We start from the raw sequence: 27,003 nt of genomic DNA on the forward strand, positions 1-27,003 counted from the left end.
TGGGTAATATGAATGGTCGGCCTGTTATTAGATCCTGACTGTGCATCCACCAAAGGAGGTCCCGTTTGCAAGAGTCTGTGATTAGGATCTGGTGTGACAGTGGGAGCTGTTGGTACAACCACTGGGCGAAGAGCATCCACTGAAGAATCCTCATATGCATTCTGCGTAGGGGGACCACAATAAGAGCGGCTGCCATCATTCCTAGGACTCGTAAGATTTGTCGTGCCGGGACTTTCCTGCTCTAAAGAAGGATAGTAATTTGAGTTCTGAGGGCTGATACCCTTAATGGGGGGAGATTGATTCGAGCCAGGGAAGTGTCCAAATCTGCCCCTATAAATGAGATACGCTGTGAGAGCGATAGTGCAGACTTTCCAAAATTGATTGTTATGCCTAGAGAGGAGCAAAGGTTGATGGTGTAATCCCTGGCTTGCACAAGGCGATACTCGGTGGTGGCGGAGAGGAGCCAGTCGTCTAGGTAAGGAAACACCCGGAATCCCATCTGTCTCAAGTGAGACGCTACTACTGCCATGCATTTGGTGAACACCCTGGGGGCTGTGGTGAGGCCAAAGGGCAGAGCACGAAACTGGAAGTGATTGGCTCCCAGCCGGAAGCGCAAATGATCTCTGGACGCTCTGGCCATCTTGATATGGTAGTATGCGTCCTTGAGATCTATAGAGCACATCCAGTTGCCCTGCTGTAGGAAAGGAAGTATCGACTGAAGCGTGACCATCCGGAACTTTGCCTTCTCCATGAAGGTGTTGAGTTTGTTGAGATCCAAAATCGGTCTCCAGTCCCGTGTTTTCTTTGGAACTAAAAAGGAACCTTGAGTAAGTTCCCGATCCTATTTGGTCCACCGGGACTGGTTGGATGACTCTGTTTTCGAGCAGCCTTTTTATCTCTACGACTGCCTGGTCTCGCAGACTGGGTGGAACATCTGGGAGCTTTTTGGGGGCAGGTGGGGTTTTTATAAAGGGAATATTGTAGCCTCTGGTAACTATGCTTTTTACCTAGGAATCTGATGTGAGATTTAGCCAGGCCTCCGGGTATAAAGCTAAGCGACCCCCGACTGCCTCCAGAGTAGGACAGCCGGGCCTGCACTCAGGAGTGCTGGAAGTGTTTCCCAGAGAAAGTCTCTCTGTCGCCCTGATTTTGCAGACCCCCTCTGCCGCCTGGGCGGCGTCTTCCATTTCTTGCCCCTCCTCTGCCTCTGGAGGGGGCATCACTCTGAGTGGGCTGAAAGGATCCCTGAGTCATTCGGAACCACATTTTAAAGCCTCTATTCCCTTTGGGGTATGGTCTAGACAGGGCGGAAAAATGGACCCCTACGGCAGACAGGGTCTTCCCTTCTTGCTCGCACCTAGTGAGGGTCTCCTTTACTTTGGGGCCAAACAAGGAAGCACCATCAAAGGGGCGTTTGTAAAGGAAGACTTGAAAGATTCCGCAAAGGAGCATAGGCACAACCAGGATTGCCTCCTCAGAGCAATCGCTGAAGCTGCAGCTCTACTCGATCCTTCGGCTGCGTATGAAATAAGCCTCATGGACGAGTTCACTATGGAGTTGAGGGTATTAAGCTGTGCTGTCACTTTTTCGGAGACAGCAGCATCTGTGTTACCCTGGAGAGTATCTCCGAGTTCCTTAAGGAGATCTCTCTGTAGACATGTGAAATGTGTAAGGTAGTTGAGCGATCTCATGGAGAAAGTCGCAGAACTAAATACGCGCTTCCCATACCTGTCCATCGTCCTAGAATCCTTATTAGGAGGATGGACAGAGGAAGATGATTCGGACATTTCCTTTTTAGCGGCTGCTGCCACCACCATAGTATCCACGGGAACTCCTTTAGTAAGGTAACTCTTGACTTGAGGGGCCGTGATATATTTGTTAGGTCTACGGGGGACCAGTTCCACTGTATCAGGTGATTGCCAAGCTCTATGGGCTATGAGATCCATTAGCTCATCAAACGGTGGGGGTCACCCAGGAGGTAGAAAGTTGAGCTCCAAATGCCTTCAGCAGTACCGATTTGTCTGCAGAAGGGGTAAGGGATTGTCAGTCTCCCCTCTGTTTCAAGATTTCTAAAATGTCAGCAAAAGAGACATCTTCAGAGGGGGATCGTGGGGACCCTTCTGCTTCATCCAAATCAGTATTCAATGTTAGAGATTCCTGTGGGGAATCTATGTGCCTCCTCTTGCGCAATCTTTTCCTCAGTACATCCTCAGAGGGGGCTTCTGGGGATGCCTCCGAGGAAGTAGGGTCGCCCTCTGGGGCTTGCTGAGGCATTGGGTCTCGACGCTTAGCAGGGACCAAAGGTACAGAAGCAAAACACGGACCCTTTGGGGAAGGAGAAGAAGATGTCGATGATGTAAGTGTCAGTTCAGACAAGACCTTCCTCATGATGTCGAAGGCACCAGTGCCCCGGTCCGAGGACGCTATCAGTTCCGAAGAAGCCGATAGCTTCCCCGGAACCGGAGCCACGGGCTCCGACCCTGAGGACGGAACCAAACTGATCTGAGCCGAGGCTCTGAGGGGAAGAGTCGGAACCAAAAGTTCGGTTCGACTGTCCCCCACGGAACCTAGGAAAGACCGTCGGCTCCGAGACCCCCCGGCTGGCTCCGAGGGTGTCAAGGTTAAAGGTGTTGATAGCACAGCTGGAGGCTTCGGCACCGAGGGCTCTACACTCATCGGCTCTTCGATTCCTGGCTCCAATGACTCGAGAGGTCTCAGAGGAGGATTGGTCGAAGGGGTGGGAAGGGTCTCGAGTCTTGATACCAACTGAGATGAAACTTCGATGAGTTTGGACAGAGCCGAGTTCTCCATTAGCTTCTGTACCACTCGGTCGACGTCGGAAAGCGGCCTCGAAGAACGGGTCGAAGGGGCCGAAGCTGTCACAGAGCGAAGGATTGAAGGCGGTGGTAACTCCGACACCGGCTCCAACACGGTAGTCTCGATCAGAGACAAGGACTCGACGCCCGACCCCGAGGTCTTTGGAGCCGGCGTCCGAATCTGGAAAGAGGTGCTCAGAGCAGAGGACTTAGGCTCCGACACTCTTGAAGACTTCGACCCCTTCGAAGACTTGGACACTTGTTCGGTCTTGTCCAGGGCCTCTTGAAATTTGGGTTTTAACAACCCTCTGTCAACCAACTTCCTGCGTCTTTCCAGCATGACCCTCCCACTGAAGGAATGACATATGGAGCAGTCTTCCTGCAAGTGGAGAGGGCCAAGACAGTAGACGCAGGAGGAATGGTTATCAGTTATGGACATCTTTTGTCCACACTGACACCTCTTGAAGCCTGATTTGGCTTTCTCAGACATTTTAACTCTATGCTTATGAAAATATAGCAAAAAACACAGCACACTAATATATAGGAACACACACTATATATATATAAGTATATGTATATATATATATATATATCTATAATAATACTATACAAACAGTTTAACACTATCTTACTATGTAATATAAAAGTATATGGGAAAAAAGTTAAGGCAAAAAACTACAATAATATATAAAAATTACTGTCAATCCTGACAGAAAAATCCAGGGCCTTAACTGAGGTAAATACTAACTGTTTTAAACTATTCGTATCTAAGAGAAAAAACACACTCTATTAACTAACACACTCTACACTACTATGTACTACTTATAAAACTACTTTAAACACTAATTCAAAACTACAACTTCGAAAAAATTGAAATATAATGAAAATATACTGGCCCGAGCCTCTCAGTATGCGATCTGCTGCTAGCGGCAAACTAGATCTGAGGGTTGACACCGGAGGATCATGGGATAGCACTGTGCCTCGAGCTTTCTCGAAGATGCGAAGCTGGTGATGTGGCCGACTCGGAGCCGAGGATCAGCTCCGAACCCGTGTGTAAGTACAAACGGCGAGATCGAACAATTTCACATTGAAGGTTTTGGAGTGGCCTAGTCAAAGTCCGGACTTGAATCCAGTTGAGATGCTGTGGCATGACCTTAAAAAGGCGGTTCATCCTCGGAAACCCTCCAATATGGCTGAATTAAAACAAGTCTGCAAAGAAGAGTGGGACAAAATTCCTCAACAGCGATGTGAAAGACTCATTGCCAGTTATCGCAAATGCTTGATTGCAGTTGTTACTGCTAAGGGAGGCACAACCAGTTATTAGGTTTAGGGGACAATTACTTTTTCACATAGGGCCTTGTAGGGTTGGATAGTTTTTTTTTCCTTAATAAATGAAATTGTCACTTAAAAACTGCATGTTGCATTTACTTGGGTTATCTTTGTTTAATATTTACCTTTGTTTGATGATCTGAAACATTTAAGTGTGAGAAATATGCAAACAAATAAGAAATCAGGAAGGGGGCAAATATGTTTTCATTGCACTGTAGCTAGGGAGTAGGATAAAGTTAAGGTGGAGTTTAAAAATAGGGTGGAAATAAAAGAAAGGGAGCTATGGTTAAGAAGTAATAAGAATTAGAGGGTTTGACAAATTTTAAAATATTGCAGAATAGGGGGATTCTCTCAGAACAATAAGAGGATCAACTGCAGAATGCTAAACAGAAAATAAAGGATTACTTTGATGATATATATGAGTTTGGAAGGATTGCTGTTGAGCAATTGATTTTGATAACAGTAGAACTCAAAAACTTTTAGCACAACAACTCAGGCAACAGAAAGTAGTAAGGGGTGTCACCAAGTTTAGGAAGCCTATAACAAGGAAAGTAACAAGAGTTCCTGTAGAGGTATTAGAAATATTTTGGAAATTCTGTAAAAGTCTTTATAAAGCAGAGAAATAATGAAATTAAGAAAAGATACAAATGAAAATGTTTATGGAAGAATTAAATATGCCAGGGTTAGAGGTAGAGGAGGCTCAGTTACTAACGGTTAGGATAGGAGGAGATGAGATAAAAAAAAATTGTGATGTATAACCAATCTACAGGAAAGTCCCCAGGAATAGATGGTATTCCTGTGTAAGTTTGAAAGCTAGGTGGGAAACACCTGATAAAGATCTAGGGGTTTTGTGTAACATATTTTAAGAGGAGGAAAAGTTACCAACATCCTGGAAGAAAGCAGTGTTAGCTGTAATACCTAAAGAGGGCAAAGATCCATCAGATCCAACTTCATACAGGCCCATTTCAATACTAAACCATGATTATAAAGTGTTCATGTCTATAATGACTAAAAGAATGACAAAAATAATGCCAAAATTGATAGATATGAATCAGTGTGGTTTTGTGGAGGGGAGGCAAACATTTGACAACAATAACTGAACATTGATGATCCAGAAGGAAGCAGAATGTAAGAAAATACCATTGTTGTTAGTGGGTCTTGATGCAGAAAAAGCATTTGTCAGAGTAAGCTGGGGCTTTGAGCAGAGCAATGGATTCATATGCATTTCCTGAAAAAAATTATAAGATCGACTAGGAGGATATATGAGGCAGAAATTAAAGTGGGTGGGATCATCTCTGGTGATTTCTGCTTGATCAGAGGAACCAGGCAGGGGTGTCCTCTTTCACCTTTATTTGCATTATATTTAGAACCACTCACAAAGAAAATAAGGGGCTCAGAAATTCAAGGATATAATTGGCATGGTAGTCAAGAAAATATGGCTCTATTTGCAGATGATTTTCTGGTTTTGTCAGGTATAGAATAATGAGACCTTACAGTGTTGTGGTACAGTTTGAGACAGTTTCATATCTTTTCGGAATACAAAATTAATGAAGTTAAAACAAAGGCAGTAGCGATATATTATGTACCCACACATGAATGGGTTCAGCAATACCTGTGTTTATGGGGACATGATAAAATGAAGTATTTAGGAGTATGGATTAAAAATAATTTTGGTGTGGCAGCTAAGGATATGTGGAAAGAGACTAAACAAGAAATAAAACAAAAATTGAAAAAAATGGAAGATTTTTTTTTATATAGATAGTAAGATGCAAGCAGTCAAAATGTTTTTAGTCCCTTTAGTTTTATACACAGGTCATGCATATTTTTATCAACCAGCGGGAGAAGTTGTGGGTAGCAATTAATAAAGACTTGAAGGACTTTATCTGGGAGGGGAGGGCAAGTGGGATAAGCTGATTCTTCCAGTAGAATAGGCTGGATTGTGATTACCCAATTTGATGGGGTATTTCAGAACTACACAGTTAAGGCTCCTATACATAGCACAAGCAGAAAACTATAATTCAAAGTAGAAAGGGATGATGTTGAAATGGTAGGGGGATGTCAAGAAACAAGGAGAGACTGGTATTTTGGATGTAGGCCTTTAAGGAGAATAACAATATTCATAACAGAATATTATATCCATAAAGTATTAGGAAGTATTCTGAAAACTAGGCCAACGTGGGAATGGAGAAAGGAGATTCTGTCGCTAGGGATGACTGCAATTAGGGATATAGACAGTAGGCAAGAGGGGGGCTGGAATGTATTGGAGAAAACTAGCAAAGGAACCAAGGTATTGGGAGCAAATAACTAGAGAGAGAAAGGTAATAGGATGGGATGAGGCCAAGAATTTATTTTGACTCCAGGTTAGTGATTGCCTTCCCTATCAAGGATTTATATCAGAGTATAGACAAAGAGAATGAAATGGGGGGTCCTAAACAAAATACCAGCAATGGTAGAGTTTTAGTTGAGTCTATAATTGAAGCTGCCATTAAAAATAGAATAATTAGTAGATCATATAAAATATTGCTTGATAACTACAAGAATCAATCAGGAGGTTAGTAAGGATTGGGAAGAGAAATTGGATAAGCAATTCACAAGGAAACAATGGTTTGCTAATGTTAAATTTCACAACAAAATCTATTCAATTGCTCAGACCGACATTTCAAATATTGGCAGTGTCATTTTTACAGAATGTTGGGAAAAATAACTTTGACATCCACATTCAAACTTATTCGAAATGTCAGGAGGTGACATCAGACCCTCAGGCAGTGTGCTGAGGCTGCCATAGTAATTGTACATCTGCAGCACAAGTATTTACAGATTTGCAGGGGGCAAGCCTCCCTACACCCCACACCCTGTGCAAATTATATATTCCAACTCTGAGATTGCTCTACAGTGAGGAAATGGGTAAATTTCCCAATCACCACTGTAGTGCAGTCTCCAATCAGAACGTCAATCTCATATTAGCGAATGTACACTAGTATTCACTAGTGTGAGTTCGAACATTTTCAGAATGGCATTACAGAAACTGGAAGACACTCATTCGACCATCCCAGTTTTGCATAAGTGCTGTTCCACATTTTGATAGTAAACCAGAGGATATATGTATATCTCCCAAACATGCAAAAAAATCTAGAAGATTTAGGATTTTTGCTTGTAAATGTTTGCATAGATATTTTTATACCGCAAGTAGACTCCAGAGAATTTTTCCTCAAGTAGACAGCAAATGTTGGAGGTGTGATGAAGAAAGAGGTACTTGGGAACATGGGAGTGTGCTGGGTTGGAGGACTTTAAGGATTCCCTGCAGGATGCACTGTTGGAGATGCTGGGTGGGCGGATTGGTGTGATGAGGGAGATGATTTTTCTGAGTTATGATACAGAGTCAAAATTGCCTAGACATGGTAAGGCCTTGCTGTGTCTAATTATGGTAGCTGCCAAAATTACAAGAAAATGGAAATCAAAATCTAAACCAGGTATATTAGAAGTAGTGAATATAGTAACAGATATAAAACAACTGGAATTAAGATCGTTAGAAAAGGGTATGAGTAAACTACATAGGAAAACATGGAATAGTGGGAACAGTACATACAGGGGAGGAATGAGGTTTAAAAGAAGGCATGACTTAAATGAGCTATGTAATGTTTGAAAATGATTGGGTAGATTATAAGTGATGTATAATGTTTGCAACTGGGAGTGTGTCAGTATGGCTTGTGATGTAAAATGCTTACAACTAGGATTGTGTAAGTGATAATTTAATAAAGATGTTTCCCCTTTAAAAAAGGGGGCAGGAATTGAATAATTTATGTAATGTTGCTTAGGTTATATGATATATAGAAATATATGTGAATTATGTTTGCTAGTTAATTTGTTAAAACTGTTTGATTACTTTTTGCTTAAATGTAAATGTGCCTATGTCACCAGTGGTAATTCAATAAAGGTGTTTTAACTTACATAGGTAGGTACTAGGCTAACAACCCTAGGGCCTATACAAGCCTAGCCAAAAAGGTACCCTGGCTATCGCCACCCAAGAAAATTATTTTCTTGTGCCCCTGTCGAGCAGAGCCCTAGAGGTGATCCCCGGGGTGAATTTCCTATTTCCCCTTAAATCATCAAGATTTTTCCTGAAGACTGCTAATAAGGAACTTTGTTTAATACAGATGGGTAGTTTGTTCCAGAGTATGGGAAGTACAGATGGGTAGTTTGTTCCAGAGTATGGGAAGTCTCTGGGACAGGAATCTATCCCTCCAGCATATTCCGTTTGTTGTGGTGACAAGGTTTAGGTCCCTAGAGCATGTAGCTTGGAGGGATTGGGATTTCTTTAAGTGGAGTGTGTCCAACAGCTCTGGGTTTGACATAGCTTTGTATGTTAGGCAGAGATCACCTCTAAGTAGGCGATATGCGACAGAGTAAAGCTGGAGTTTTTTGAGACAGTCTGCATAGGGCATCTGTTTGAGGCCGGTAATCCTCTTTGTGAGGTATTTCTGCGGCCTTTCCAGTTGTTCTAGATGTCTTGTGAGGTACATACCAAAAGGGACATTGTACTCTATAATGGGTCTAATGAGTGATGAGTAGAGGGGAAGAATGACCTCTTTTTTCCTGTATGAGAAACCTTTTGTGATAAGGTGTGCCACATAGAAGGATTTCCTGACTACTGCGGCAATGTGATTATCAAAGGAGAGACTACTGTCCACCTGTGTCCCATGGTCTGTTATCACACTTTCAATGTTAAATAGACTACCACCTATGTGGTAGCTCATGGGTACAGAGTTTTTACCAAAGGGGATGACAATGCACTTTTGGCATTGAGCTTGAAGCCATGGCTTTGACACCAGGCATCTATCGTCAATGTGGCCCTTTTGTAGGATCTCCACATCATTAGGAGTTTCAATTATGGCTCCTAGTTTGCAGTCATCTGTGAACTTCATTAGCCAAAGACCTTCTGTGTTACCCTGTACTTCACAAAAGTAGATACCAAACAGGAGAGGACCCAGGACTGAACCCTGTGGTACTCCACTTGTCACTGTTTTGAAGTCGGATTTGGAGTCTGCTACCTTCACAGTGTGGGTTCTGTCAGTGAGCCAGTTGGCAACCCATCTTGTGATATAGGGATTTATACTTAGTTTAGTGAGTTTATATATAATTCCAGAGTGGGGGATGGTGTCAGAAGCCTTGGCGAGATCTAGACAGGCTGTGTGAACCACCTTACCCTCGTCTATGACTTTGGTGACTGCTTCAAAGAAGTCTATCAGTCTTAGGAGACATGATCTGCCTTTTACAAACCCGAACTGGGTGGGGTACAGAGTTTGGAGATTACCAATGTCTTTGTTTATAAGTTCCATGAAGATTCGTTCCATGGCCTTGCAGACCAGGCTCGTTAGGCTAATGGAGCAGTAGTTCCTGGGGTCCATGGTGGCTCCCCCTTTATGGAGTGGGATAACCATTGCTGTGCGCCATTCAGTGGGCACAAAGCCTGAGGTGAGGCTATGACTGACCATGGTACTTAGGTGGGGTGCCAGTTCATTCTGTAGTTCATGCAGAACTGGGATGTTGTCATGCCCCATGGATGCTGTGTTCTTGGCTTTGGAGAGTGTGGGTTTTACCTGTGCAGCCGTGATTACAGGAACTTTGCAATCTTTTGCTATAGAGATAGGCCCTTTAGAGGGTGAGAGGGGGGATAAAGTTAACAATTTTCTTCTATCACTTCCTTTTTTTTTACGCTCGCCTCTTAAAGCACAGTCTCTTGTTATTGTAATATTCATATTTATCACTGCATAAACAAAGAAGAAAATCCCCAAGGAATGAACTATGCCTGCAAGCCAACAACAAATGTAACTGAAGAAAATAAGGCACAGAAACACGACTGGAAGCATAAAATGCTAAAAGTTTAATGAGGTAAGCACTTTCACACCAAATACTAGTGCTTCTTCAGGCCATATTAAAAACTACATCAGCAAACACTTTTAATATATTCACTCTAGTTCAAAGCAGCCAGTAAACATCAGAGAAGGGTAAAAACTTAGCAACAGCTTATATCATTTAAAGAGACATCTTGTTTTCAGTGCAGGTATAATAGAAACCCTGTCATTTAGACCTGGGTATTTATCAGCTTGAAACAAAATAATCCAGTGCAATTCTCTGCTTTCAGTGAAAATTTTCATGTCACTTCCACGAATATTTTCAGAAATAATTTCAACAACTTGAAATCTGAAGCCGTGTTCATTTTCATTCTGTATGCAGTGTCTGGCTAGTGCATTTTTGGTGTCATCATTCCTAATACAATACATATGCTCCCTGACTCGTTCCTTCAGTGACCTGTTAGTTTTTCTACTTAAAAGCAGTGGCAAACTATGCATGTCGCCAGATAAATCAAATTCCTGGTTCAACAGTTAGCTTTAACTTCAAATTTATACTCAAACTGGGTGACTAAAACATGCTGATATATTAATAAATGTACAGAAATTGCATGTAAGGCATTATTTAGTACCTGCTCAACCACCACCTAGTCTCTTATCTTTTTCTTTTGCATTTTTATAGCAAAGCTGCCTTTAAGAGATTTCTTGTTCTCAGTATATATTTTGAACAGTGACATAATCAAGACATAGTCCATAAAAATGTCAGTGAAATATATTATCAAACATAAAAAAAAGTCAGCAAGGATTTTTGCAGGTGCGCAATCCCCACACCTTCACTTAAATATGTGTGTGAATGTATATGTCAGTATAGGTATACAGAGAGAGGGACACACATGTGCAAATATGTATGTGTGTATATGTATGTATATATGTATATATATATATATATATATATATATATATATATATATATATATATATATATAAACACACACAGAGGATGTAACTTTGGCAGGATAAAGGGCATAGGATGATGTCAGCAAATGCTTCAGAGAGTGCCGTACTGGCTTTATAAATGCATGCCAATACATCATTTGCGGTCATGGCTGAAGCAGCAAAGTACTTGGTGTGGGGTGTTTTAAATATAGCAAGATAGTTTTCTGTAGCACTACTGTTTCAAAACAGAAGAGCTGTTATTTAGTTTATTTAATTTTATGATTTTTTACAGTTTCAAAGTAGAAGAGCTTTTATTTGTTTATGTATTTTGTCTTCAACTTCAAAAAGACCAGTATTTTTTTCCTCAACTTTGAGATGGGTGAGTTTGGGTGCACCAGCTTATGAAACTGCTCAGGGTGCCAGATGCCTTTGGTATGGGCTTGTACATTTGTATGTAAACCAGATTCAGAGATTGATCAGCAGTGGGGAAAAGGACATCCTTACCCAGTTGATGCTCTTGGACTAAAAGACAGTTATAACTTTGTCTAGAAAAGCAAGTTTGATTTAAAAAAAAGACCAATTCCCTTACAGTGAATAGACTTTAGGACAAACAATAGTGCAACCATTTTAAACACCTTGGTTGTTTTGCATGGTACAGGTTACTGCTGTAATAGGAGTTAGTGAGGGCTTGTTTGTAAAGAGAGAATAACTTTTAAGCAGCTTATTAAATTTCTGCACTGTCGGCCATGGTGGTGCAGCAGTTAGCTTTGTTGTCTCACAGCAAGAGGTTCTCCAGTTTGATTCTCAGTTTCTGTGCATAGTCTAAATGTCCTCCTTGCAATCAAGTGAGTTTTTAAGGTATGCAGGTAGGTGCGTGTGCCTTCTTGGAAGGTTGGCACCAGGCTGGCAACTCAACACCGTAAAAACTCCACTGCCAGTCGATCTGTGGACTGGTGATCCACTGTGGTGACCCCTAACATTAGAAGCGAAAAGAAATTGCTATTAAATTTCTGCACTGTTTTAGACAGATGACGTTGGCATTTTGGAAACCCATAACTGAACACTCCTTACACTGCAGAGTGAGGTTTAAGAGTAGGCCAGAAGAGGACATAATTTCCCGAGTATGAATGTGGCAACACGTTTGGTTACTTGTTTCTTCTTCACCTTATTGAAGATTGAGAAGTACAACTACTGCATAGAATATGGTGCAGAGTTAGGGTGTCCCAAAAATGTGAATAAATTCTTATAATGGTCACCCTTACCTTCTTTTAACCAGAAGGTAGAGAAGTATATCTGATGTTGTTAATCTTCATTCATTCATTACTGATGGGTATCAGTTCCATCCTCTCAACTGAGTCGGCCGTTATAACAAGCTCGCGCCAGCCAAAAACCTCTAAGCTAAGCTTACCTATAGTGCCCCTCTCTCTGTCACCACACATCTCGTTTGCTGCATAGAGTATCAAGACGCGCCATGCCACTCTCAAGCTAAGTTGTTTAGAATTTATATTTCAACTTAGATAATTTTTCTCTATCTTTGAGATTTCTCTACCTTATTTTTAGTCGTTTATCATTTGCTTACCCTTGCTATCTGTTGAGTGACTCTCTTCTGTTTCTTTATCAAATTTTGGTATTTCTTTGTACCATTGCTGGTACAGGCCTCCCTTATTTCTGTGGTAATCTTTAATACCATTGCTGGTATTCCTCTCCCCCTTCTCTCTCTCCTTTCCTTCCCTTTCCCCATTGGGTATTTCTTCATTGCCATTGTTGGTAATTAAAAAACAAACAGTCCTTTCTTTTCTTGACTGTGTGCCTGCTTCATATTCTGTTATTCTGGCAGAGCCTTTCCTTCATTGTTGACTTATTTGAATTGTTGATAAGAAGGGGACAACAGGCTTTAAGCAATATGATCAGTGTGACAGGAAAATGCTGAATTCTGACAGACATTTTTTCTGTGTTTATTGTCTCAGGGTGGTTCAACCCCCTTGTGACTTATGTAAGGGCTTTAGTACCCGCACTTCGACTGAGAGGAAACAAAAATTAATATTGAAAGGTCTCCTAAAAACTCCTTTCTCGGAGGTTCTATCTGAGACAGAGGGTTCAGCCCCTCCTAAAAAGGAAGATAAAAAGATGTCAATCTGTACCTTCCTCTCCACATACTAGTGAGAATAAATCTGTCAAATCCCCTACAGAACCAAAGGTAAACCTCCCTAAATTGACTTCTGCAACCTCAGCACTGGGGTGTCAAACCTCTTCTGTGGTGCTGTCCTCTACACCAGGGCTTCTAACCCCTTCTACAGTGCCCTTGATTATGGAACCTTCCAAGACTTCAACGCCTATGGTACTAATGCCCCTCTCTGCACCAAAAATAGTCTTCCCAATTCAGGTCACTACCCCCCCCTACACAACCTACTGGTCCTTTGACCACTGTGCCGAAGGGTGAAATTTTACCTAAGACCTGATACTCCCCGACGGTAGATTCCTGTATTGGACAACAGTTGCGTCCTTTTCTAGAATTCCCTCATTCTCCATCTGGGATGTCAACCCACCTTTCCAGGAGCCTTTCGGAACTCTATGTAGTGAGACTCGTGGATCAGCTCCTGGCAGCCAGAGGAATTCCAACTCCTCCTAAATCCTCCCTCCCACCTAGAGCCGAGGAATTGTCGCCACAGACTCTGACATATTTCCTCCTTTTACCTCCTTGGAGGTATCGGAGCCCTCGACACCGATGCCTATCTCAGTTCCAGCCTATTTGGTTCCATTGGTAAATCTTACCCATGGCTCCGAACTTACCCTGTGGTCCTTGACTCAGTTGGAGCCGACCCATCCTCAGGATTGTGACTGGTCTGTCAGCACCATGATCCCTAGTACGGCACCTGTTTTTTCTACAGCGCCATCTACTACGGTTCCGGATTTCTTGGCGGCACCAAGTTCTCTCATGACTCCTTCCCTGGGGGTGGGCTCATCTGAGTGGGGTGTGACCCCAGTTCTGAGGTTGTCTTTCTCAGTTCCAGGCTCCCATCACTCTTTGGGCGGGCCTGCTTTCCAGGTGATGGAAAGGGCACTTGCCTCAGCAGGCTCGCAGCTGGTTCCTTCTGCACCAGAATCCCACATATACATGTCCTCTGAATCACATCTGACACAGTCCACTACTCTGGGACATCGTGCACAGGAACCTCAAGGTACCCTTCCACAGGGCACTCACTCTTTGAAGTCCTCTTCAGATGCCCCTGCTGAGGAGGTACCCCATAAGAGGTCGTGTAAGAGGAAGCACGTGGATTTCCCCTGAAAGAGTCCCTTACAGAAGATACAGACTACAATGAGGGGGAAGGGTCCCCATAGTCACCCCCTGAACATGTCTCCTTTGGAGACATACTAGAAATTTTAAAGCAGCGGAAAGACTGGAAGGCCACCTGCCCTTCCTCTGAGGAGTCTGTATTCTTACAGGCTTTCCGTGCTTAACCCTCTACTTCCTGGGTAACCCCCCCTGCAGATGATCTAGTTCAGCTTATCGTGCAGCTCACTTGGAGGAATCCTGACACCGTTGAACGTATCCCCGGAGACCAGACAAAATTCTCTCCCCTCCAGAGGATCACTCCCCATTGGTCCAAAGGCTTACCAGTATACGCTATGGTGGTGGTGGCGGCAGCCACTAAGAAAGAACTCGCCGAGGAGAGTCCTACTATCCATCCCCCAAACAGGGAGTCTCAGGCGATGGACAGGTTAGGGTACTGCATGTATGCTTCATTGACCTTTGCCATTCGGTCCTTAATTACTTGGCACATTTTACTTGTCTCTGGAGACACCTGATCACGAAACTCTCGGGAACACTAGCAGGAGCAGTATCTGATGAAGTATGCGACAAAGTTACCTCACAGCTTGCCACCCTGGAGTATGTATCTAACTCATCCATGTGGTTCATTTCTCACACTACCGAAGGGGTGGCTAGAGCAGCGGGTGCAGGTGTTCTCATGAGACGTCATGCCTGGATGCGCTTATGTGATTTTGCGGACACTTAAGTCTTCCTTTCTCAACGCTCCCATGGAAGCTTCCTCTCTTTTTGGCCCAAAGGTAAAAGCACATTAACCAGGTGTGAAAAGGACAGCATGACCCTGTCTGCTGTGGGCATACATTTTTCCACCCCCCCCCCCCGAACAATCCTTCTCTAGGAATCAGAGGAGTGGAAAGATGTGATACAGGAAATCCCAGGGTCCTTTCCATGACACACTTAGCGAGTTTTCCCCCCATGGCAGAGGGGGGAACTCATCAGGAAGTTGCCCATCCAGAGGCAGAGGGGGTCCGCATAATCAGGGATCTAGAGATTCTTTCTCTAGACAGCCCTATCAGCGCTCATGAAAAGTGGCCCAATTGCTTACCTCTGGAAGCAGTCGGGGGATGATTCTCTCTGCACCATCTTGCCTTGCAAGCCATAACAACAGATTCTTGGGTGCAGATGATAATTACCAGACTATCACATCCCTTTTGATTCATTCCCAAAGCCGCAAAGGCAAATTCCCAACATCCCACCCAGTCAGCGGGAAGCAGCAGCTCAAGAAATACAAAAGCTGCTTCTAAAAAGAGTCATACAAACAGTCCCAGTAGACCAGATAAAATCTGGATTTTACTCAAGGTTCTTTTTAGTGCCAAAAAAGACGGGACTGGAGGTCAGTTTTGGACCTCAGTATCCTAAACAAGATGTTCTTTGTGTTTCACTGTTGCAGTCATTACATTTGGGTTATCTGCTTGCAGGTAGCCCTCAGTCAGCCTGATTAACAAAGTCTTGGGTCCTGTGTTGGTTGCAGCCCCTTCTTCCAGGTCGTCAGGGGTATAAAACATGCAGCCGATGCCATTACATCAGTCTTTCTTGCCGTGCGGTGCTCGAAGCAGAAGCAGTTCGCAAGTGCCGGTCGGCCGACTCCTGAAATTTTTGTTTTCGAAGTTTCAGAACCGAAGTATTCAACTAAAGCTAAGTACCCCACTGGGGAAACTTTTTCTTGCTCCTTACCGATATCAGTAAAAGTTAATAATTGCATTATTTGTGGAAAACAAATACTTCATAAAGATTTTCATTCGCACTGTATTCCTTGCCTAGGCCCTGACCACGACGTACCTTGCTGTCAGTTTTGTGCTTTATTTAATCAGCACACTATCAGTCATCGATGTATTTCTGCCTCTAAATATTTCGGTTCTCGGTTTAATTATCCAGATATGTCATTGGTTAGCCATCCGACTACCGCGATTCTGAAAAAACACAAAGATAAAGACAGAGACAGGCCGCCAAGGTCCAAAACTGCTGACAACGCTTCTCCTAAGCCAGTCGCCAGACCGATACTCAGTGAGGTGCTTTCCCAGCCCCTGATACCCGCTACTTCTGATTCGCAGGCCTCTACTGAGATCCATTCGGAGTCCGGTATGCCGTGAGATGCTGAAACCTCATGGACCCACACGAGTAGAAACTGGAACCAAGGATTTTCAACATGTTGACAAGCAAATGGGGGAGCCCAGATATAGACCTATTTGCCTCTCCCCAGAACTACCAATTGGACAAATTTTACACAAGGACTCCCCATAAACAAGCCTGGAAAGTGGATGCTCAGTCCTTCAGCTGGAAAAATGTATTAGCCTATGCCTTTCCCCCCTCTGCCTCTGCTTTCCAAAGTACTACTAAAAATCAAACAGAACAAACCAAGGATGGTTTTTGATTGCTCCAGACTGGCCACGCCAACACTGGTACCCCCTCCTGTGCAGTGTGTCACAGTTTTCTCCATGGCACCTGCCTCAGACTCCTTCCCTGTTGTCCCAGCAGGAGAACCAGATTCTGCACCCTCAGCTTCTAACACTGAACCTTGCAGCCTGGCTAATTACCTAATCTCTCCTTTACCATCCTTCAGTAAACCTGTGATGGATATCATTTTAGAGGCAAGGAGGCCTAGTACTAGAAAATCTTATGCTGAAAAATGGAAAAGATTCTGTTCTTGGAACCAATCTTAAGGGATGAGCACAGCAGCACCCAATTTACCTCGGATTTTACAATACTTAACTGAGATGCTTCACGAGGGCCTGTCTTTTTCCTCCAATAAAATCCACTCCTCAGCCATTTCAGCTCATTATAACACAGATCCTCCCCTCTTCTCTCATCCACTGCTCAAGCAGTTCCTCAGAGGGGGCCAGAAATTTGAGACTACCCAGGAGAGCTCCAACCCCAGCCTGGGATCTTAACTTTGTTTTGGAGAAACTCACTCTACCTCCTTTCGAGCCAGCTGCTACTGTGGACTTAACATTTCTTTCTGGGAAAACAGCTTTCCTTTTAGCAATCACTTCAGATAGAATGGTATCTGAATTACAGGCCCTTATGGCAGTGGAGCCTTTCATCATCTTTCTTGCAGACAGGGTGTCCCTCAGAACCAATCCTTCCTTCATGCCCATGGTGGTATCCAGTGTGGCTCTTAATCAGTCCATTCACTTGCCAACCTTCTTTCCCAATCCACAGAACAAAGGGGAATGGATACTGCATTCCTTAGATGTGCACAGACAACTTAGATTCTACTGGACAGGACTAAACCTCAAAGGAAATCTGAACAACTGCTGGTGGCATTTGCTGCAGGGGCAGAGAGGAAGGCTATTTCAAAGCAAACGATTTCTAAATGGATAGGCCATTGCATTAATTTCTGCTATAAGCACCATGGAAAACCTATTCCCCAGGGGATCAGACCTCACTCCACCAGGGGTATATCTACCTCTACAGCCTTTCTCAGAGGTGTCCCTACCAGGGCCATCCTAGAAACTGCTACCTGGAGTTCTGTACATACTTTCACCAAGCATTACCATTTGATAATTTTCTCTAAATCCAGCGCTGGCTTTCACACTGCAGTCTTGCAGGGCCTTATAGCTGGTCCTAATGCTATTTAAACTCCTCCTCCCAACCACAGCTTTGGGAATCTACCCAAATGTAATGACTGCAACAGTGAAACACGAAGAACATAGTACAGTTGTGTACACTTACCATAAATGTAGATGTTCAAGTGTATTCACTGTAGCAGTCCTGGTTATCTTCCCTCCAGCCCCCTAACTTCTTTTGCTTATGCCTCTACTTTCCTTTACTATGCTTAAAAGCTTTTTGTAGTATTTGCTTTTTTGTTGGAGGTATATCATTGTACTTTTATATTTAATTGCTTACCATTAGGGGGCACCTGACATCTGGGGCAAGAAAAACTGATGTAATGGCATTGGCTGCATGTTTTATACCCCTGACCACCTGACATCATGGAAGAAGAGATAGCAACTGACCACAGGACCCAAGACTTTGTTAATCAGGCCGACTGAGGGCTACCTGCAAGCAGATAACCCAAAGGTAATGACTGCAACAGTGAATACACTCGAACGTCTATATTTATGGTAAGTGTACACAACTGCACTTTTATCAGACAAAATTCTGGATGGTCACGGTTCAGTTTATCCTTCCTTTTCTGGAGAAAGATGATTGGATATCCTCGATAGATCTCTAGGATGCGTATTACGACATAAAAATAGACAAATTCTCCAGGAGATTCCTCTCCGCTTCCTGCTTGGAGCCAATGACTACCAATTCCAAGTGCTGCCCTTTGGTCTCTCTACAGCCCCAAGAGTGTTCACCAAATGCATGGCAGTGGTAACAGCTCATTTGAGACTGCAAAAATTCCAGGTGTTCCTGTATTTAGACGATTGGCTCCTTACCTCCCCCACCAACCGTCTGCTGATTACAGCTCTACATTACACCCTAAATCTAGCAAGATCCTTAGGGATTTCAGTAAATGAAGAAAAGTCCAAATTGACTCCTACACAAAGTCTGGAATTCATAGGAGCAACGTTTGACAGCCAGTCCTGTCTAGTCGCCCTTCTACTTCACAGGTTACAAAGACTAAGGTCTCAACTCCGTGTGATACTCTCTCAGGACAAGGTTTCAGCTTGTGTGGTCCTTCAGCTTCTAGGATCAATGGCAGCATCGATCACTATAGTTCCCCTAGCAAGACTACACATGAGACTCCTACAATGGCTGTTAGCAGCACAGTGGTCCCCTCTAACTCATCCTGTGTCCTTTCAGATCCGCATAACAAATCAATACAAAGAAGACTTAATTTGGTGGATGAAGCCAGAAAAATACCCATGGAGTAGTTCCTACTCAGCCCAAGGCTATAGTGACCACAGATGCTTCCTTGATGGGGTGGGGGTGGGGGGGCATTTCCAGGGAAAGACAGTCCAAGGTACTTGGTCCCCCCCTGGAGGCCAACCTGCATATCAATGTTCTAGAACTGAGGGCAGTGCTTCTTGCACTGCAAGCATTCCAAACTGTCCTCCCATCAGGGACAATTGCTATCCAGTCAGACATGTCCCGTAGTCTGGTATATCAACAAACAAGGGGGAACCAAATCTTACCCATTGTGTCGAGAAGCCATGCGAATTTGGCAGTAGGAGACATCTTCCAACCACTTTCTGATAGCAACGCACATTCCCGGGGATTCCAATGTAATTGCAGACAAGTTGAGCAGATGCAGTCTCCTGTCTCACGTGTGGTCCCTCAACCATGTCATAGCGACAAAGATCTTCAGTTGCTGGGACCAGCCTTGCTGCGATCTATTCATGCCCCCCCGCAAACCACAGATGCAGCAGCTACTTTGCCCTGATCCCCTTTCAGGGGGAGTCCTCGAGAAATGCTCTAATACACGTTTGGTCCATGGGACTCCTTTATACCTTTCCCCCTCTTCCTCTGATCCCGCAATTCCTAAAGAAAGCTTTTCAGTTGAGAAGCAGAGTAATCCTCATTGGCCCTGACAAGTTTGGTTTCCCTTCCTTTGGCCTTACCTGCTCCACCAACCGTGGATTCTGGATCCAACTCCAGAATTGCTATCGCACCCACAAGGGTTGATCCATCTGACCATGTCGAGTCTCTAGCTGACAGCTTGGTTCCTCCACTTCCAGCAACTGCCAGGCAGAATAACTTATCCTCCCCTGTACAAAAATCCTTCTGGCTTCCCACAAACCATCCACTAGGAAACTTTATCTTAGCAAATTGAGAAGATTCATAATTTGGTCTTGAGAGAAAAGACTTGACACCTTCTCTGCCCCAGTGAGTTCTGTACTGGACTATTTATCAAACGTCCTCCATTTGGGAGTGGCAGCGTCCACTATTCGAGTACACCTGGTGGCTATTTCAAACTTCCACAATGGTTTTCAGGACTCGTCCTTGATATCTCACAGTCTCTGTAAACCTTTCTGAAAGGTGTCATGCACATTAGACCACTCTTCAAAGAGCTAATCGAACTTTGGAATCTGTCATTGGTGCCACAATCCTTGACTTGTCCTTCCTTCGTGCCTGCTGTCACTTGCGATGTGAAATTTTTATCCTGGAAAACTCTATTCTTGGTACATATTACCACAGCAAGGTGAATATCTGAACTACAAGCTTTGTGCATAAAATGCCCTTACATGGCTTTCCATAAAGACAGAGTATCACTCCGGACTAATCCCTTCTTCTTACCCAAAGTTATTTCAGATTTGACTATTAATCAAACAATTGACCTGCCAGTCTTCTTTCCCAGTTTTTCTAATAAAGGAGAATATTACATGCAAATTACGTTCCTATTTGGACAGGATTAAATCACTATGGAAATTTGATCAATTATTCATATCCTTCTCAGGACCAAAATTGGGAAAAACTGTTTCTGAAGCAACTTTAGCTAAATGGCTGAGAGATTGTATTTCCTTTATCTACCAACAAAACATAGTTCTTCTACCAACTAAGATCAAAGCGCATACAACCAGATCAGTGGCAACATCTGTTACTTTTCATTCAAGAGCTTCTATGGATGACATTTGTGCAGCAGCAACATGGGTTACTCCTCATACCTTCATCACTCATTACAAATTGGACTTATGTCTCCAGGGGGAGAGCATCCCTTGGTTCAATGGTTCTCAGGAATATCCTTCCTTAGGGCCTCCCAGGATAAAGTAGCTAGGTACTCTGTCCCATCAGTAATGAATGAATGAAGATTAACAACATCAGATAAAGAAGTTATGTTCTTACCATAACATTTCATCTGTGTTGTTGATCTTCATTCATTACATCCCACTCTCCTACCCCCTCCGAAAGACTCCTGGAGGTTTGGATTTGGTCCAAGCTCCATAATAAGGAATTTGCACAAATAAAGCCCCCGCTTTCTTTCTTATGGGCAAACTCAATCCGAGGTGATAGAGAAAGGGGCACTATGGCTAAGCTTAGTTTGAGAGTTTTTTTGGCTGGCGCGAGCTTGTTATAATGGCCGACTCAGTTCCCAGTACAGAACTGATACCCATCAGTAATGAATGAATGAAGATCAACAACACAGATGGAACATTATGGTAAGAATATAACTTCTTTCTTTTGCACACTTCATCCTAATCCGGTTATCTTAGCAACCATTCAGCAAAGCCCCACCACTTCTGATATGTACTTTCCTTTATAATCTTAAAGCACACAGTTTTCTTGCAAATTGGACAGCAGCTGCAGAAGTTATTATTGTAAAAAATATTGGCCTTTGTGTAATACTTCTTGTTGAGCACTGCTGCTTAGTATATTTATGTTTGATGTGGGGATATCATAGAAACACTGATGTATAAGAACAAGGGCACATATTTTGAAGCTAGTGTTGGATGCTTGGGTGCAGTGCAAGAAAATGTATTTTACATACCATTGGCTTCATAGGAGCACTGTTCATGACTAACAAGGTTATATCATCAACAGCTGATCATTAAGAAGGCATGGAGAATAGCTAAAGTATTTCTGAGATGCAAAGAAGTGTGTAGACAATTCAACTAAGACTGGTAACATATCAAGTAGGTAACATAAGTTGATGGTTTGTATAATCTGTACTGCAGAAGTTTACATTTTAAACTAGAAAAGATAGTCTTGCATATGTTAATCATTATTGCAGGGTTTGTACTATGTTACTGCAACACAGATTTTGAATGTAAGTGAGAGCTATCTCCATGCAAGTGATTAACAACTTTTTCATTCTGTTGTAGGATCACCTGATGTTCCCACGGATGTTAATGAAACTTGTCAGCCTGCGTACTCTAAGTAGTGTGCACTCCGAGCAGGTCTTTGCACTGAGACTTCAGGACAAAAAGCTTCCCCCTCTACTGTCAGAGATCTGGGATGTTCATGAGTAACAGTAAAATAACCACAAGTATTTTTCTTTCAGACTGTGTAGAGTAAACATGATACATGACTGGAATCTGTCGGGTAGGATCAGCAAGTGCCTCACTGAAGTGCCACACCCATGCCAGTCTTGTTGAATGTCTTTGTTAGAGACGTGGTCCCTGAGCACAGAAAAATTCTTTTTGTTGAGGCACTTGTCTATCCAGAAATAGCCAGGCTGAGATACCTGTCTGGATCCTATCATGGAAACAGAAAAACTGCCGCTACTGTTCTCAGTTCCGCTACTTGAAATTGTTTCATACATGGACTGTTTCTTGTTTTGAAACCATGATTTTTTTTCAGGTGAAAAAAAAATAAGTCTATAATTCTGTATAGATACGTAAATAATACATACGTATAAAAACCTAATTCTGTAGAGAATGCCATGTAATACATGTTTCACTGCTGTAATCACATGGGTTAAAGAAGGGAATTTGAACAAGATAGCAGCAAAAAGTATCTGAAGTGGAATCCTAACCTTATCAGTGCACATACGTTGTAAAACTTGTACACACATTTTTGTTCTCACAAATGTGTGACCTTCCAAAAATAAACACTTAAGTAGCAGTGAAAATTAAGCACATGATGTGTTTATACATGGTCACTTAATCCCTCCTATGGAGATGGAATCCCTGCTGTCAGTGGAATGAGTAAGTTAACAATAACCAGCACTTAAACATAGTTGTATATTTGAAGGTGTATTCACAGGACGTAGTGTCCACAAAAAATATTTCAAACCAGCTGCTTATTGTGCTCGTTCTACCAGGAGTTTTGGAGCAGGTCATCCCTCCAGAAATTTGGTGGTTATATTGTGTTTTTTTTTAGTAGTGGGGAAAAATAAAAACTCTGTCAAAAAGATTTACAGGCGAGCATCTGAGAAAGTTTTATGCATTTTAGATTATATTTTTATTGATCAAAATAGTTATGTTTGTGAGCTTTAACACCTCAGATTTTTACTAGTGCTTAACTTCTATGCATACTTTTGCATGCGGATCTGCTGTTTTTTCCTAGATCCTAGGAGAGGCTAACTTTATTGTGTTAGATTTACATGATATGCAGATAACAGAAGTACTTACTGAAAACTGACGTAGCTCTTTATGACTAGGGCTGACCATCGGCAGATGTGTAACCAGCAGCATGTCTGCAGACGTTTAAAATTTACTCCAGGTCCCAGTTGCAGTACAAACGTTAGGTTTATTGACAGTCCTGTCTGTGTCAGCACTGTCCTTGGAAATGTAATGCCAGTGACATTAATATGTACCACACTGTTAATTTAATAAAAAATATAAATAAAATGCTGTTAGTGTTTTACTCAGTTTCGAATTTTGATAATTATCACTGAAGAAGAGGCAGCCTGAAAAAAATGTTTATGGACATTTCATTCAGGAAAATGATGCATTTAAAACCTCAATTATCCAATGGCATCACACTGTTACAATTTATTTTTACATTGCTACTACCCATGGTCTTTGGTGGTGGTGATTAGCTGCACATGATCTCTGTGTGTTCAGGTTTGTTTGTTTAGACAAAAGTCTTCCTATTTAGATTGAAACAGAACTGCTGAAAATTAAAGAGATGTCCTTTATAGTAGTATAAATCTACTGAATTCGCTGAAAAATACAATTTGTGCATACTGTCTTCAGGCACTTTTGAGTATTCCTGTTTTTCATGTCTTCCACTGTATAGCCATTTAACAGCTTATCAGTTGTTGTAGTGTTTAAACTTCTGATTTTAATTCTTGTTGTTTGACATTGTCAATGTAGCCTTGGAAATAGGACTACTATAGTCAGCTATCACATACTTCATTTACTATTTACAACCTGACATCATTTTTGAGTGTTGCCATTTGCCAGACACTGCTGAGTCACATTAATTGTTTAATGGAACCTGAGATAGCTTCTTTTAAGATCTGTTCCCCTATGCTAAGTAGCCACTAAAGCTTCTCAATCATTTCTTTCGAAGCATTGACAACAATTCATCTAAGATTATTCAGTCCATCTACTTGGGTTCACCAGTAGATGCCAACATGGCAAACAGCTTTGCTTACACAGCTCAAGCACCTGCTTTACCTTCCATAATGTATTACTCCTACCTGTTAACTTTGATCTAGTTTACTGCCATAGTTGTCTCAGATATCATCTCAAGAGAGAGAAGCATTTTCTTTTTGAGTCTTTGACATTAGCTAATATAGCTAACTGACTTTTAAATTTGTAACTTTATCATCTACATAACCTTTCTCTTTGATATACTGATTATCATGTCTATTCCACTGTCAGCCTTTGAGCCTTCTAGTAGTCTAAATAATAAGTACCAGTAATAGCTGAAATGTTGTTGCTAGGATTGCTTAATGTACTTACACTCTATTTTCTGTCTTTTTCTACAGAATAATTTTCTGGTTAAGTCCTTGTCATGCTGTCCATTTGATCTGATGGGTACCAAGCCATTTATCAGATCTGACCCAGCCCTGGCTTTGTGCTCCAATCCCTGACTTCCTTTAAGATATTTTCCCTCCCATAATCTTGTGGCTTCAACTATCCTCCGATATTGTTTACTGCTTTCAGCATTTGACAGACAATTTGGTCACAGCTAAGTGTTCCTTATATATGTTTTTAATGTTTGATTAAAAATTCCACCTCTTGTAACCATTTTAGTTAAATTATGACAGTGCCTTTGGGATTCTTCACTTTATACTAGTTCCAATGCTATAATACTTATTTAGTTTAATCTCTTTCTTGTTTTTCCTGCTTTGTTTGGCTGACAAGCCTTACATCCTTTTATTATTTTAAAAAAGATATATAAATATTTTCATATATATATGTATTATTCATGTGGTCTAATTTGTCTATCTAATCACAACTGGTTGAAAAAGGTGATCTAAAGATATTCCTCCGTACCCTTTGCCAGTTATAACTGTGATAAAAAGAACATTTTTTATTTTTTATCACTAGCATGTTTTTCTTAAAGATTTACAAGTAATGTGCTTTATCACAGTGTGCTGGATTGTGTGAGCCAGTAGTGGACGTCCAATGTTTTGTGCCCTTTTTCCACTGCACTGTGACTGTGGGTGTTCCCCTTGCAGAAAAACATTTTTTCTGTTTTTACTGTATTATTTTTTGAGCTATGCTGGGTTAGAGGAAGGGCATTTGGACAGGATGTCCAAGATGGGTACACATTGAGTAACACCTTGTTTCTAGCACTCCCAGTGTGAAAACAAAAACTCAGCAGAGGTGGCCAGTAAATTTGTGTTTATGGGTACATTTCAGTAATTGTCTAGTAAGTGCACTGCCTGGATCCAAGAAATACAGAAGACTTGGAAAAAATCACATACAAAAAGTGAGGAAGAAATCCTGACTGGGGAAAGATCTGCAGCTGTTCAGCAAAACGTAGTGCAATCTTCAAACATGACTTCCAGTAACCTACAGGATGAAGTAAGACAACTGCATACAGACCTGGTTAAAATAAAACACTGATGGAGTATATCAAACAACAAAAGAATAGAAAAAATGGAAGACTCTTTAAACAGATATTCAGATGAAGTGATAAAGTTGCAAAAATCAGAGGGTGAAATGAAGAAAAGGCTGGAAGAGATGTTTCAAAAAATAATAGTATTAGTGGCTACAGCATGTAAGGAAAACCTGATATTTTCAGCTATAGCAGAGAATCCGGATGGAACAGACCGCATTAATTTAATGAAAGCACAAGTAAGCAACTGGACTGCTATTCCACAGCAGGAGTTGTTAGTTGAAAGGGCACATAATGTGTATGCTCCAAACCTAGCTATAAGAAAGCAACCAAAACCTTTAATAGCAGAGCTGCAATCCTACCAACAGGAGGAGTTGATTCTGACAAAAATTGTGGCAGAAGGACAAAATACTAAAAGTGGGTGACAGCAGAGTGTTTTGGAAAATGATTACTCATTGTACACCAGACAAATGAGTAAATTCATTGCACTGTTCAGGGCATGTCAAGATGCAGGTGTGAGATTCAAACTCCTGTACCCAGCTGTCTTCAAGGTATTCTTCCCTGGAGGAACAAATTCATTTTTTGATGAAGTACATGCTAAGAAGGAAATACAAATGTCTGTCCAACAGAAGGAGATTCTGCTGCTTCTTCTGGTAATAAATACCAGAGAGAAACTGTACCTGTGAAACCTCTTCCACTGTTTCAACTGAAAATGCTGGAGAGAAGGAAGGGAGCATGAGAGCTGACTAGAAGAATACACAGTATGTTGCATATGAAGCAGAGGCATGATCTTGGTGATGGAGATGAACAATAATAAAACCAGTAACTTAATGTGGGATTACAACGCAATAATTATATTTGAGAAATATGACAGAACAAGATCATCTGGAAATATTGGACTTTTTCAGAATTTTTTGGACGTGAGAAGTATATGCCCTACTTCATGTCATTAATGTTTGGAAAAATGCTTTGGGTAGGGGAAGAGAGGAGAGAAAGTTAACTGTAAGGAAAGAAAACATTTTGAATAGTACTATTTTTGTGGTGTATGGTTTTCCTTGCATGCTATAAAGTTTTTTTTTTTTTTTTTAGTTACTTTTAAATTAAGTGTAATGGGGATTACAAATAGGTGTTGCTATTCTTTTTTCCTTTCTTTCTCCCTTCTCTCTTTTCTTCTTGTCCAGTAGAGCATGACAAAAAAATAATGTGCTTTTTCCCATTCTTGTGTAGGGGAATGACTGGATTATGGACCTTAGATTGATTTAGTAACAGGTTTTAAGAGAAAGCAAGTAAATGAAAAAGAATTTGTAATATTATGAGGCTTTTTTTCTAGCAAATGAATGTATGCTTAGTAGCAATTCATTGGATCATAGGCGATTACTAGGCTATTTGCCCTGGAGGTCGT

General features: G+C 41.9%; 1 protein-coding gene across 3 annotated transcripts in view; it reads left to right on the plus strand.

Moving 5' to 3' along the window:
• The window catches only part of NR1H2 (nuclear receptor subfamily 1 group H member 2), a 1,405,479-nt gene extending 1,382,029 nt beyond the window's left edge, over positions 1-23,450 (plus strand). For all 3 annotated transcript variants that reach the window (XM_044059298.1, XM_044059300.1, XM_044059299.1), the window contains exon 9: positions 21,965-23,450. In XM_044059298.1, coding sequence (XP_043915233.1) covers positions 21,965-22,111 — 147 coding nt within the window. In that variant the 3' untranslated portion in view covers positions 22,112-23,450. The remainder of the gene's footprint in view (positions 1-21,964) is intronic.
• Positions 23,451-27,003: the final 3,553 nt, after the last annotated feature.

Source organism: Protopterus annectens, chromosome 17.part0 (genome assembly GCF_019279795.1).
Source record: "Protopterus annectens isolate FY-2018-M chromosome 17.part0, PAN1.0, whole genome shotgun sequence".
NCBI classification, from domain to species: domain Eukaryota; kingdom Metazoa; phylum Chordata; order Ceratodontiformes; family Protopteridae; genus Protopterus; species Protopterus annectens.